The 14463-nt window shown below is 54.8% G+C and overlaps 1 protein-coding gene across 1 annotated transcript in view; it reads left to right on the top strand.

Moving 5' to 3' along the window:
• Nucleotides 1-12918, top strand: part of Slc1a7 (solute carrier family 1 member 7) — a 44302-nt gene extending 31384 nt beyond the window's left edge. The window contains exons 4-11 of the mRNA XM_051171896.1: nucleotides 1218-1260; nucleotides 3414-3636; nucleotides 7117-7216; nucleotides 7798-8031; nucleotides 9302-9496; nucleotides 10643-10777; nucleotides 11135-11237; nucleotides 11967-12918. Coding sequence (XP_051027853.1) covers nucleotides 1218-1260; nucleotides 3414-3636; nucleotides 7117-7216; nucleotides 7798-8031; nucleotides 9302-9496; nucleotides 10643-10777; nucleotides 11135-11237; nucleotides 11967-12185 — 1252 coding nt within the window. The 3' untranslated portion in view covers nucleotides 12186-12918. The remainder of the gene's footprint in view (nucleotides 1-1217; nucleotides 1261-3413; nucleotides 3637-7116; nucleotides 7217-7797; nucleotides 8032-9301; nucleotides 9497-10642; nucleotides 10778-11134; nucleotides 11238-11966) is intronic.
• The last annotated feature ends 1545 nt before the right edge of the window (nucleotides 12919-14463 follow it).

Genomic DNA, 14463 nt, shown 5'->3' on the forward strand with positions numbered 1-14463 from the left:
TAATAATAATAATAATGCCAAAATGACAACAAAAATGAAATGCTCTGGGCTCCGGGCTCTGTGGTGCGGGCCGCCATATTGACAGCTCTATATACTATACAGCCGTACGTACCGTACGTTATGTTGATAACAATTATACTTGCCTAGTATATTTTTTACATCTGGCAGGGCAAAAGCCCCTCCATCTTCAGCCTTAAAACAAATACTAATAAGACACGGTCAGCCCTCCACTGGTGTAAGTTTTATATCCATGAAGCCAACCAACTGCAGGCCAAAACGTGAAGGGAAAACACTGCTTGTGCACGAAATGCGCTGGTTTTCTTGTCATTATTTTATCCATACTGTGCAGCAGCTCTTTCCATCACACTCCTGGGATCCAGGCACTGACTAGTGTCCAGAGATGATTGACAGGCAGGATGTTCACGGGCTATGCACATTCTGTGTCATCTTAATGTTTCCTAACACTGCATCCTCGAAGTGGGGGCTCTAGGGGTGGTCCTAATGGCACCCTGAAGGGACGGCTATAATGGCTCACTTGTATGTCTGATCCTGAGTTGGGCACACACACACACACACACACACACAGACACACACACACACAATGAATATCAGAGATGTAGGGGAAGCCAAGTGTGTTGGCACATATCTTTGGGCCCAGCACTTAGGAAGCAGAGACAGGTTGGTCTCTATGAGTTTGAGTCCAGGCCTGGTCTATATAGTGAGAGTATATAGTCATCTATATAGTGGACTATATACTGGTCTATATAGTATCTTAAATACCCAACAAACAAAAGGATAGAAGAAGAAAATGGAGACTTGCTTTAGGAGGCTATAATATGGGAAGATAAACATGGCCAAGGGGACCCACACGCAAAGGCCACAGGTCTGCTTAGGAGCCAGACATACCTGGCTAGGGGAAATGTGTTAGTTTGACTAGCAGCTAAGCAGTCAGGGAAGTAGGTACATCATGCTGATCTCGGGGCACAGTGAGGGTAAGGCCTGGGAAAGCACAGCGCTTGGTTAGGATGTTCTAAGTATCAGTGGGGACCAGTGGCAAGGAGGAGACACCTCGGGTGGGGTTCATGGAAAGCTTCCACCGCCACTACCAAGAGTGTTTTGATGACACCCCACACACACACCCCACACACACACCACACCACACAGGCCTCCTCTCCTAGCACTGAAATCCTCAATTGCTGTATCTCTTCTCTTCCCAGGAACATGTTCCCAGCCAACCTGGTAGAAGCCACATTCAAACAGGTGAGCAGAGCCGGGCTATGGAGAAGAGGGACAGGAGAGAAAGCGAGGCAGGTCTATGTGGGCCCGGTGGGAAAGTGACAGTCCGGCAGCCTCCCTGCCTTCTACAAGTGGATGCCGGGGGGGGGGGGGGGGGGGGGGGAGCAGGGGGGGGGTGGGGACGACATGGGTAGGATCCATATCTTAGCATGTCCCATGGCCACACCCTTGCCCTGGGTTCCAGTTGCTCATAAACTTCACGGGGCAGAAGGAAGTCTTGGCTGAGCACCTGACTCAGCATACTGGTGTTCACACTCACCCTCCCATCATCCTTACGGTGTCCACACTAAGGTAAGACCAGCCCATTTCCTGGATAGGAAAACTGAGGCTCAGAAGTAGACCGTTGCTCAAGATTGTATCACTCAACAAAGACAAGAGCTGGTGGATTCAGTCCAGGCTAGCTTCTAAACCCGCTTTCTTGCTTAAAAACAACTTCTCTATAAAAAAAAATAATAATAATAGCATCCACTGCTGGAAATTAGGAAAACATTAAGATACACCAAGCCGGCCCCGAGGAATGTGGCCTGGTTGGTAGAGTATTTGTCTAGCATGCCCGAAGCCCTGGGTTTAATTCCCAGCCCTGTATAAACCAGGTTTGATAGTTTTTTGTAATCCCAGAACTCAGAAAGTGTGGGAGCAGCCTGGGAAATATGAGGCTCTAAATAATAATAATAAATAATAATAATAGTAATAATAATAATAATAATAATAATAATAATGGAAAAATATACAGGTCCTGCCCTAGGTTAAAGCATTAAAATCACTTCTAGGCCCAGAGTCTAGAAATAGTAGAAGCAGACAGCATTGCTTCTCTGGATCAAATTTTGAGGTTGAAGTTAGGGACCATCAGACGTGCAGCTTGCACCTGCTTCCCCTGGCCCACTCTCACTGTGTCATGGAGCACCCTCCCCAGGTTACAACACCCAGGGGTGAGGCCAGTCCCTGCCATGTTCACTGTCCTCTCTCTGTCTCCGTGTCGTGCAGGTTGCTCCCAATTGCTTTTGCCCACACGTCAGCTCCTTTCCAGCTCTCTGCCCCTTCTCCTGTCTGCCAGTGACCTGATGCAACCCAGCCAGTGTTTTCCTAAATCCCTTGCCTGGGCAAGGCTAAGTGTTGGGCTGGGGACACAAAGCAGGTGGCTAAGGGTCTGGAAAGGGATCCCCAAATGAGCAGCTATGAAGCTGAACCAAGTCTCAGCATCTTAATCATCTTCATCCGTGAACACAGCCACAGGGGACAGGGTCCTGAAAGCTAGGCGGGGCAGTGTGCAATCTGCCTCTGTGATAGAGGAATAGTGAAGGCTACAGAAAGAATGCATGTTACTCTGTTTTATAACATTTTCCTTTCAGCAAACTATGACTCTTTTGAGACCCAAATCAAATGCCCCCCTCCTTGTTAATCACAATTTTCCCGAAGGCCTTGTGTCTGATTCGGTTCTGTATGTGTTGATGTTAGTAACGGTCAGTCTCGTGTGGGGCTTCTCACGTACCAGGAGCTGTGGGAAGCACTGTTTTCATCCAATGAGGGAAACGCAGCTGTGGTCCCCCTTTATAGGTGAGGGACACGAAGCCAGGGACTTTTTCGGTCCATGTACTTCTTGAATAGGTTCCTGTCCTCCCCAGAGAAGCCCTATCGGTCTTTCTACTGCGCTGTTTGAAGAGACAGCTGCCCCCTTGTTTTGGCTCCTGAGAAATGAGGCGGGGAGTCTAGGAACGGCCTGGTGGGCAGAGGAAGAGGTTGGGTGGTTGACCTCATCACCCAGGCCCTGGGCCTAGGAGCTTTCTCTGGGAAGGTTGGGTCTGTCCAGTGGACAGCAGGCCCTCAGGCTGCCAGGTACATGGGTACCAGCCAAGTGGAAGGGGTGAGATAGCTTTTGGCAGAGGGGGAGATAGGTGGGGCGGGGTGAGAAAGTCAGATCATAGTGACAGAGCTGGAGGGAGCTGGAGCCAGTGTACAGCTGGACTCCCCCTTCTCTTTGTGGTAACACCCCGCTTGCCAGCCTTTCCAACGGCCCGTTTTGACATCCATACAATACAAGTGCATACAAATGTGCCTTCAAGATGTCTCCTGTAACGGCATGCTGCTGACTCCCCTGTGGTTGGTATGCTCCCCAACAGTACCGCACCAAGACCACCCCAGTTATCAAGTCTCCTAGTGGGGCTTCAGAGGAGGCCCCTCCTCGGCGGATCCTCATCTACGGGGTCCACGAAGACAATGGGTCACGTGTGCAGAACTTTGCCCTGGACCTGACACCGCCACCTGAGATTGTCTACAAGTCAGAGCCTGGCACCAGTGACGGCATGAATGTGCTGGGCATTGTCATCTTCTCAGCCACCATGGGTGAGTGTCATCAGTGCCCCAGCGGTGCCTCTCCCAATCTTCCAGCTCCTTCTTTCCTGCTCTACCTAAGTGGCTCCAGGCCTTGCTTAGCCTTAGAATTCCTGCCCCTGGGGCTGCCTCCTCCCTTTCTCCAGCCCTCACTCCCTCCCACCTATCCCCCCCATCTCCCCACCCTGCCCCCAAGTCCCCACTCCTCACAGTCTGTCCTTGGACCTTTTACTGAAGTCTTGAGATGATAGCTGGGGAAGACTTGCCACATTCTAGGCTTTTCCCCATCTGCCTCTCTCTCCAGAACTGTTTGTGTCATTTCTTTGGGCTCACAGAGGCCTCCCTGAGCACATCTTTCCCTTTGCAAATCTTTTCTGAGTCTCCAAAGTCCCTCCAACCACAGCAATTTGCCATAAGCCACTAAGGGTATGACTTGGGACCCCTTATTTGTATGTGAACCTCCGAAGGCATGTGCCTTTGCTGTTGTTGTTGGGGCGGGTAGTTTTATAATCCTGGGGTTTTTGTGTGTTTGTGTGTTTGTTTGTGTGGTTTTTCGAGACAGGGTTTCTCTGTGTAGTCTTTGCTGTCCTGGGCTCACTTTGTAGACCAGACTGGCCTCAAACTCACAGTGATCGCCTGCTTCTGCCTCCTGAATGCTGGGATTAAAGGCGTGCACCACCACGCCCGGCTTTTGCTTGTGTTTTGTTTTGAACCTTTACCCCTGAGAATTTGATACATTTAGGCCATGAAAACAGGTTTTATTTGTTTGTATGTATGTTTTGAGGCAATGCCTCCTGCCGACTGGGCTGGCCTCAACCTCACTGAGGATGGCTTTGCGATCCTGACCCTCCTAGCTCCCTTTGCCAAGTGCAAACTTGCCAGGCATAAGCTAACTCAGCCTATATTCTTGCTCTTAAAGAGGCTCCTAAACTGCATAGCTTCAGATTCCACAGTTGTCTGCTGGAAATGCTGCCCGGCACCACCGCCACCACCGCCACCACCGCCACCACAGCCCACCACCGCCACCACAGCCACTGCCACCACCGCCACCACAGCCACCACCGCCACCACAGCCACCACCACCACCACAGCCACCACCACCACCACAGCCACCACCACCACCACAGCCACCACCGCCACCACCACCACCGCCACCACTGCCACCACCGCCACACACAGGACCCCTTTCTCTCTTGGGGAAGCTCCAGCCCTGGTGTGGCTGGCTCCCGCTTCCCTGGCTGTGCCACAGCATTTTGTTCCCACGCAGCATGCTCTGTGTCCTGCTGTGCCCACGAGACATCCGGGCCACCTTCTAGCTGGCCTCGGCCACATCGCCCTGGCCAGCTCCTGCCAGCCTGCTTCCTTCCTTTCTGCTGTCACCACCCCCCTGGTGCCATTGGGCTCCTGCAACGGCTGCCTAGAGGTTGTGTTTGTGTTCTTGTCCCTCCTGGTGTGTCCTCGGGGTCAAGAAGCTGGCCCCATTCTGTAGGCTGCTGCCCTCAGAAGCCAAATGGGGCTTTAGAAGCTGCAGGACTCAGGGATGTGGCCCTGGCTTCTGCGCTCCTTAGGCCGCTGCTCCTGTCCTTCCTCCCTGAGGCCACTGAGGCCTGTGGCCTCCCCACAGGCATGCCATTCTAATCAAGGTCTTCTTGTCCCCAGACTCAGTCAGGAGCCTAGGCCACGGCTTCTCTGCTCAGGGTGGCTCCACAATGAACATATGACTCTGTTGTGTCAATCTCTGTCTGCGTGGAGTTGCATGGACCTTAGTTGGGTGGCTCAGCATCACTTGCCTGGCTTTGCCTGAGCCCTCCATGGTAGCTAGCAAGGGCAGGACTCAGAGAAACCTGTTACGGAGACATGTGAATGATGACTGAGCGTGTAGGCAGCGATGGCTAGCAAAGCTCTAATGCTCTTGGCCAAAATACCAGGCATGCAGAGAGCTAACACCTGAGTCAGACGCTGGCTATCGTATATGTGAACCTGACAACCTGGCCGCTGGGCTTCCTTCTCCTCAACCGCAGCCTCTCTGAGGGATGCAACAAATAAAGGCTACCTGGTGGCAGAGCGAAAGAAATGTTTGACACTCTCAGTGTTGACTGGGCAGTGCAACTGTCTGTGCATTTCTGATTAGTGCACTCATGCCTGTGTGCATCACCTCAGCGCACCCACACCTGAGTGCATCGCCTCAGCGCACCCACACCTGAGTGCATCACCTCAGCGCACCCACACCTGAGTGCATCACCTCAGCGCACCCACACCTGAGTGCATCACCTCAGCGCACCCACACCTGAGTGCATCACCTCAGCGCACCCACACCTGAGTGCATCACCTCAGTGTACCCACACCTGTGTACACCAGCTCAGTGTGCCCACACCTGTGTGCACCTGAGCGTGTCCTCATCTGTGCATATCCATGTCATTACACACAGTTGCTCTAATCAAGGCTCTTCTTTCACCTCAGGGTCCTTTCCTGTGTTTTCCTGGTATGGGGACATGACCGGTGCTCAGGTCGCCTGACCTATGGAGTGCCTTATTGTCATACGTGTGTCCTACCTACACTAGATCTTATTAGCCTGTCTTGTCCTGGTGACTTCCAAGTGAAGGTGAGGGGGGCTGGAATATCCAGAAGGCTGACAGAGCTGGAAGGCGTAAGTTGGCTCTCTATTTGCCAGGATGCCACAGGCCAGATGGGCAGGCCTGGCTCAGTGTCACCCCCAGTCCTGGCTTCTGATTATGCAGCTAGGCCCTTCTTCACCCCAATACCACATGGCGACTTCTGTGTGGGTTTGGTGACAGAGGTCTTCTCTGGAGTCCCACAGACCAAGCAAGGTTCAATGTCCACTCTCTCCCTTGCTGAGCAAGCCACTGAGCTGCCAAGTATCACGCAGAGCTTATGGGGGATAGTGTCAGAGTGTAGCTCTCCCCAGGATAAGAATAGCCACACAGGGGCTGGAGAGATGGCTCAGTGGTTAAGAGCACTGTCTGCTCTTCCAAAGGACCCAGGTTCAATTCTCAGCCACCACATGGCAGCTCACAACTGTCTGTAATACCAGTTCCAATGGCAACACCCTCACACTAAAATAAAATTAAATAAATTATTAAAAAAAAAAAAGAATAGCCACACAGCCACCCTCTCAAGAATGGCACAGTGGTGCTCCCTGTCACAAGGCTGACCCTAAGGAACAGTCTCCCCATATCTTCTTGCCAAGAGAACTGACAGCCAGATGTCCAGGTATACTGAGGCAGCAGTGGTTACTGTCAAAACGGACTGCTGCTGGGATGCGTTCAGGAACATTTCCTCTCAAAGGGATGAATAGTCTCCTGCTGTATGGAGAATAAACTAGGGATGAGAGCCCCAATAAGTCTAGGAGACCTGGGGGTATCAGCAAGGGTTGAGTTCTGCCCTGTGCGCCCATCTGTCCCCCGCTTTGCCATCGGCATGCCTACATGATGGCCCGATGCTGCCCCTGTGACTCTCTGTGTGACCCTACAGGCATCATGCTGGGCCGCATGGGTGACAGCGGGACCCCGCTGGTCAGCTTCTGTCAGTGCCTTAATGAGTCCGTCATGAAGATCGTGGCCGTGGCGGGATGGTAAGTCTCCTCCAGGGAGGGGCACATCACTGACCCATTCTCAGTGCGCTCTAAGGGGCTCAACAAATTGCACAGGCAGGCAGCCTGGGCCTAGGGTACCAGGACTAGCTGGGTGTGTGGGGTCCCCAGCCTAATCGAGCCTTGCCTTCTGCTGTCTTGGCCTCAGTTTCCCCATGTTGAGGAGTCCACTTAGCTCAGCTCTTGGAGGAAGCCCACAGTGGAAGTGAGAATCAGTAACCATTCCTGGCTCAGAGTTTGGATCTTAGGTGCCTTCTAGTCAGAGGGCCGCGTAGAGGATGGCGCACCGTCATCTAGGAGGTGTGGCCTTGCTGAGCTAAAATGAGGCTCCCTGAAGTCCCCAGAGGCATGGATGGAGGTAGCAAAGACGACGTGCCAGGCTGTCTAGAGCTGGGGCAAGTGAGGGGAACTAGTGATGCCACAGCTCTCACCCAAGGAACTCAGCTACCATCTTGCTCCGTCCTTATGCGCCACGAAGGGCTTAAGATGAGATCACACGGTGATAAGGTGCCAGGTGCGACGGGAACCCTGAACTGAACCTGAGGCCGCTCTGCCACCCCCAGGTACTTCCCCTTTGGCATTGTGTTCCTGATCGCTGGCAAGATCCTGGAGATGGACGACCCCAAGGCGGTGGGGAAAAAGCTGGGCTTCTACGCCGTGACCGTGGTGTGCGGGCTGGTGGTCCACGGCCTCCTCATCCTGCCCCTGCTTTACTTCCTCATCACCAGGAAGAACCCCATCGTCTTCATTCGTGGAGTCCTCCAGGCGCTGCTCATTGCATTGGCCACCTCCTCCAGGTAGCCCCAGATGAAGAGCTGGGTGGGCTGGGGTGGGCTGAGCAGAGCTCCGTCTGTCCAGCCATCAGTCACCTACAGCCACAGAACCACAGAAAGGGCTAACGCGGCTCCTCAGACCAATTCCAGGGGTGGCGACAATGCCATGGTGATATGACCACATTGGGGTGGGGAGCGGGCTGATGCTCAAGGCTCTGCCTGCCGTAGTCATTCGTGAGGACTTGCTTTGCCCATGGTCCTAAAGCTTTCTCAGTCTTCTCGGAGGTCCTGTCCCCACTCCACGGGCACAGAGGCGGAATTGCTTCCACAGACCCACGAGTTCCTGTCAGGGCAGGTCCCGTGACACCACAGGGGCTCTGTCTGTCTACTCCAGGTGGAATGGCAAGGCTGGACAACCAGCATTTCTGGACAGCCAAGGCTGGGCGCTTGGTTCTGTTAAGCATGCCAGTATGATGGCTGCCTGTCACTTAACCTTCCCAGGCCTCGGGGTCCCCTTACCTAGAATGGAATGGTGTGAACCTGCACAGGATTGCTTCAGAGGCTGGGATAACGCGCTGGGGTGAGAAATTCAGTAGAAACCAGGGGACCTGTGCCCAGCCTCGGGGACCACCACCCTAGCTGAGGACAGAGCTCATGGGGTAGTTAGAGGAGGAAGAAGGGGACAGTGGTTACTTATGGTCATCTTGCCCTGAGAGCAAATGTGGGGACCCGAGCCCATCTCTTGGGGCCAAAGGCCTAGTGCTCCTTCCAGCCCTTATCCTTCTTGCCTGGGCCTCAGTCTCCCCTGGGCCATGCTTCACCCCTGTCAGAGCCACCCCACCCCTGCCACAGAATCCCCTCCCCAGAGACCGAGCATCTGGTGCCTTTCTGAGCCCTGCATGGCTTGGTCTTGCAATCACCCTGCGACCTGGGAGTTGTGTGGAGCAGAAACCGAGGTGCCCAGGCTACAGGACTTCGTGAGGTCCTGTAGGAGGCTGGACTCAAGGTCCAGGCACTCTGGCATAATCTCCGCGGGTCACCACTGCAGACACTCTCATCACACAGTGCAACATTGTGTCGCTGTAGCAGTCCTCCCTGGGAAAAGGACAACCCAGTGCCTAAAACACAAGTGGTGCGTTTCCCAGGGTCATTCCTACCAGCCCAAGATGACCCACATGTGCCACACATTTCTGTCAGGGCATCAGTGAGCTGGCCCTTGTGTGGTGGCTCACTTCAGGAGCCCAGACCATCCTGGAGGAGGGTGGTGGGCAGACACCTGGCCCTCTGCCCATAGCTCAGCCACACTGCCCATCACCTTCAAGTGCCTGCTGGAGAACAACCACATCGACCGACGCATCGCTCGCTTTGTGCTGCCTGTGGGTGCCACCATCAACATGGACGGCACCGCGCTCTACGAGGCCGTGGCCGCCATCTTTATTGCCCAGGTCAACAACTACGAGCTAGACTTTGGCCAGATCATCACCATCAGGTGTGTCCTAATGCCACAATATCCAAAGCCCCCCCCCCACCCGGGGTCAGCAAGGACACGGGTAGGTGCCAGCCAGAGGCAGAGGATGCTGGGACTACGATAAGTCTGATCTCTGAGATCAGGGTGAGCAGAGGTGAGGGCCAGGCCTAAGGACTAGGGAGGCTGCTATCAAGTGCAGGCTGCCACAACGGGGCAAAGTCTAAGGTGGCCTCCTTGTAGGCCAGTGCCAGTACACAAGGACAGTGAGGCTAGGGTGAGCTACGCTGGTAGACCACCAGAGACTCTGAGTGTCTCTGTCCCACCAAGGCACAGTTTTCCAGCTTCTTCTATTTCCTTCAAGGATGGCATGGGGATGGGCATGGGGATGGGCATGGGGATGGGGTTGGATATGGGGATGGGGTGGGCATGGGGATGGGGATGGGGATGGGCATGGGGATGGGGTTGGGAATGGGGATGGGGATGGGGTTGGGGATGGGCATGAGGATGGGGATGGGCATGGGGATGGGCATGGGGATGGGGATGGGCATGGGCATGGGGATGGGGATGGGCATGGGGATGGGCATGGGGATGGGAATGGCGATGGGCATGGCGATGGGCATGGGGATGGGCATGGAGATGGGGTTGGATATGGGGATGGGGATGGGCATGAGGATGGGGATGGGCATGGGGATGGGGTTGGGGATGGGCATGAGGATGGGGATGGGCATGGGGATGGGGTTGGGGATGGGCATGAGGATGGGGACGGGCATGGGGATGGGCATGAGGATGGGGATGGGGATGGGGTGGGCATGGGGATGGGGATGGGGATGGGCATGAGGATGGGGATGGAGATGGGGTTGGGGATGGGCATGAGGATGGGGATGGGCATGGGGATGGGCATGGGGATGGGGATGGGCATGGGGATGGGCATGGGGATGGGCATGGGCATGGGGATGGGGATGGGCATGGGCATGGGCATGGGGATGGGCATGGGGACCCGTGGGTCCAAAGGACTAAGAGCAGGGACATGCTTCTCTGAGAACCCTCTGATGTGCTGCTCATGACGGTCCTCACCCCCTTGGCTGGCCCCAAGGCCCTAGCATTCTGGCTCCTCCTTGGAGCCAGGGCTGTGTCAGGTATCCCTGCCACGATTTCCTTTCTCTGCAGCATCACGGCCACTGCAGCCAGCATTGGGGCGGCTGGCATCCCACAGGCGGGACTCGTCACCATGGTCATTGTGCTTACCTCCGTGGGCTTGCCCACTGATGACATCAACCTCATCATCGCTGTTGACTGGGCTCTGTGAGTGCTTCATTCCGGTCCCCCACACAGCCCCACCCCCTCACTGAGGGCAGCAGGCTGGGGAATGGCCATATGTGGCACGCACACTGGGGTGCCCCAGGGATCCGCACCAGCTCAGTTGTATGACTTGGAGTCCCAGAGTTCAAAGAGTGAAGACAGGAGCCCCCTTGAATTCTCTAGTCAGACACTGGGCCTGTGTCATGAAGGGGCTTCCTCAGCTGCCTCGGTACCACTGGGGGGGGGGATGCATCCCTGCCTGTAGGCACTGCCTGGGCCTCAAGCTTTCTAGTTGTGTGTGGCCCTCTACCAGCTCCCCACTGAGTCTGCTGTGACTCACTACCCACCTTGGCTTGCCAGGGACCGCTTCCGGACCATGATTAACGTGCTGGGTGATGCACTGGCGGCAGGGATCATGGCCCACATTTGCCGGAAGGATTTTGCTCAGGACATGGGTACTGAGGTGAGAATAGTGTCTCTTCAGGAAACATCTAAGACGGTGGCTCGCAATCTGTAGGTTGTGACCCCTGTAGGGTTGAGCAACCCTTTCATAGGGCTTACAGTTCATAACAGTAGCAAAATTATAGTTATGAAATAACAAGAACTTTATGGTTGGGGGGTGTCAGCCACAACATGAGGAATGGTATGAAAGGGTCACTGTGTTAGGAACGTTGAGACCCGCTGGTCTACAAGATGGAGTCAGGTGGGGTTGCACAGATCCGGATGTCCCACCCACCCACTGGGAAGCCTTCAGCCACATCCTCCACAGCTTTGGGCTCCCCATTCTAGCAGGGAACTAACTTTTCTAACACCTATTCATGGAGGACCTGCCAGGGTGCCCAGATCTAGCCAGTGAGTGGTGGGAGAAAACAGCACATCTTCCCTCTAAGAAAGGATGTTTGTGGGGCAGCCAGGGGTTGTCTGGTATTCAGGGTTGGCTGTGTGTGTGGTTGGCTGTATCCTCTTCACTAGAAAGATGCTGAGGTTCAGGCAGGGGAGCTACTGTTTCTCCAGCTGGACGCTGGAGGCAAGGCAGCTTGCAAACTGGTGCCCGGAGAGGCCTGCAACCTGCCAAAGACTATCAGCTGTGTTTATAGGAAAATCTCTTCCAGTGGCTGCAGCCCCTGAGGCTGCTCAGTGGTGCCTACCCTCTGTCCCTCCTAGTGCTAACAAGGCCCACTTTCCTCTCCAGAAACTGCTGCCCTGTGAGACCAAGCCAGTGACGCTGCAGGAGATCGTGGCCGCCCAGCAGAATGGCTGTGTGAAGAGCGTGGCTGAGGCCTCGGAGCTAACCCTCGGCCCCATGTGCCCTCACCACATCCCAGTCCAGGCAGAGCAGGACGAGGAGCCAGCCACTGCCAGCCTAGACCACTGCACCATCGAGATCAGTGAGCTAGAGACCAATGTGTGAGCCTGCAGGGCCGCCGAGCCAAGCCAGACCCTGGGGTTGGCGGAGGGTAGGAGCTGAACTCAAAATACACCTGAATGGCTGGCAAAAGCCCAGCTCCCAAGTTCCACCCTGACAGGCTAGTCAGCCACTGATGAGAAACAGTGTCTCAGAAAAGAGACAGCTGTGTGCAGGAGCCCCAGCCAGCAACTGTGACTCCTGTTGCCCGAGACCTAGCTGTGACAGTTTCTACTATGTGAACTCACAAAAGCACCAGCTGGGGTCTTTCTCTCCACTTCATGGAGGAACCGTTTTGGGGCCTAAGAGCTAAAACCACTCCCTGAAAGTCAGGGCCAGAATGTTAACTCAAGTCTTTAGAGCCTCGGCCACTCCCGTCTGGTGGACAAGGCAGCCTGCAAGGCTGTGAAAACGGCTCTGAGTTTTCCAGGGTCCTTATAGCCACAACTGCTTCCAAGGAGCAGAGATAAGACAGCAGTATCCCTATTTCTGCCCACGCTGTGTCCAGGCTAAGTCAACCCTGCTCCACCCCACAGCATGTAGTTCTTAACCCAACACTCCCAACAAGGGCTTAGCCCATACCAGGGCTGAGACCTGCTGCCTTCACATGCCATGGCTGGTCCATTCCTGTCCACCAGACCTCTCAGCTGATATGGAGACTGATGTCCACTAGGGATGGAAGACCGCATGGGTACATCCCAGGTAGCCTCCCATGGGGCAGGTGGGTAAGATGGGGCCACAGAAGGGAGGCCTAGGCTGGGGTGCTCTGGCCAAGTGGTTAGCAGTCCCTTGAGGTCAGAACTCCATAAAGGCTTCTGTGACAAGGTGTAATGAGAGTTTCTAGTCTGTTCCATGTTTGCAACAACATGATAAATAAAAGTCTTTGTTGTTGTTTTTTTTCTTTCCAGACTTGTGGTTGTAACAGACTGTGTGTTTTGTTTTGTGTTTTGCTATGCAGTACTAGCTACCCATTATGTAGATTCTGCTAGTAGCAAACCCCCTGCGCTCCCCACCCCCTCCAAGTGCTTAGATAATAAGGCATGAGCCACACTCTCTAGTTTGAGACCAGACTCTGGGCAGCATTTCTTTGTTGAGCTAATGCAAGCTGACAGCACAGATCGGCTTGCTGGGCTGGCCACAGTGAGAACAGGCTTGTCACATGCAGGCCACCTCAAGAGGCCTGACTGAAGCTGGGCTTTTTCCAGGGGTGCTATAGACTAACCTCAGCCTGGTCTGGGCCCTGGCCTTGGAATCAGACCTCAGGAAAGGAAGAAATCCCAGTGGAAACTGCCCTTGGTTAACCATTTGTCTTAGGGAAGGGCCTGGCCCAAGAAGCCTAAGTGGCAGAGAGGGCGCTGACCACGCAATCTGTTCTAGCTGGGGTTAAGGGTAGGGGTGGGGCAGGGTGGGGGGTAGGGGGTGTAACTCCAGAGTCTGGAGGGGTCATATACCAGGATCATGAGGATGCCAAGACCCAGGGAGGAGACAGGCCCCCCCCCAAGGTCACTGGGGGACCAGGAGGGCGCACACCCTCACCCTTGAACTATATCTACCCTCCTCCCATGAGTGTAAATCTCCAGGAAGGGCCTCAGCTCCAGGACACGCCCCCCCCCCTTCCCCCCCCCCCCCCCCCCGCCACTCTCTATGGTCCTCTCATGGGTCCGCACAGTTCTCCTTGCTTAGTTGATTCCTGACCACCTGGGAGAGATCAGACGTCCAGCCCGTTACCCCTCCCTTCGTGTGGATGGCCTCATTTGGCCCTTCCCTGGCTCTCCTAAGGGCTTTCAGGACTCTGACTGCCTTCCCCTGCTACCACAGTCATTTAGACCCAAATAGCAGCTGGGTATGGCCTCCCTACCAACCCAAAGGCCAGCTCTCCCTCATTGGTGCGGCATACAGGGCGCGTCCCTCACCTCTTCCCTGGGAATTCCTAAAGGGACTCTGTCCCCAAGTCAAGCAGGAGCTCTCAGGTCTGCCTCTGCCTCCTCCCTACTTGGACAGCACCAACCACACCAGTAACATTGATGACAGTACCTCCATGCAAAGGTGACAAACAAACAGCCTATGTTCCTCTGCCTGGAGGCTCAGCTTGCGGGGATCAGGGGAAATGTGCAGGCCTGGGCTACTGTCCGGCCCTAAAGGCAGATCTCCACCTACTGACAGTGGATGCACCGGGGCTTCCTCCTGCCTGGATGCTATGCCCATGCCTCGTCTGTCTGTGTCACTCCTGTGGGGCCCCTCAGCCCTGGCACTGGCATCATCCCTGCTGGTCAAGGGTGTTGTT

The sequence above is a fragment of the Acomys russatus genome, chromosome 29, assembly GCF_903995435.1.
Source record: "Acomys russatus chromosome 29, mAcoRus1.1, whole genome shotgun sequence".
NCBI classification, from domain to species: domain Eukaryota; kingdom Metazoa; phylum Chordata; class Mammalia; order Rodentia; family Muridae; genus Acomys; species Acomys russatus.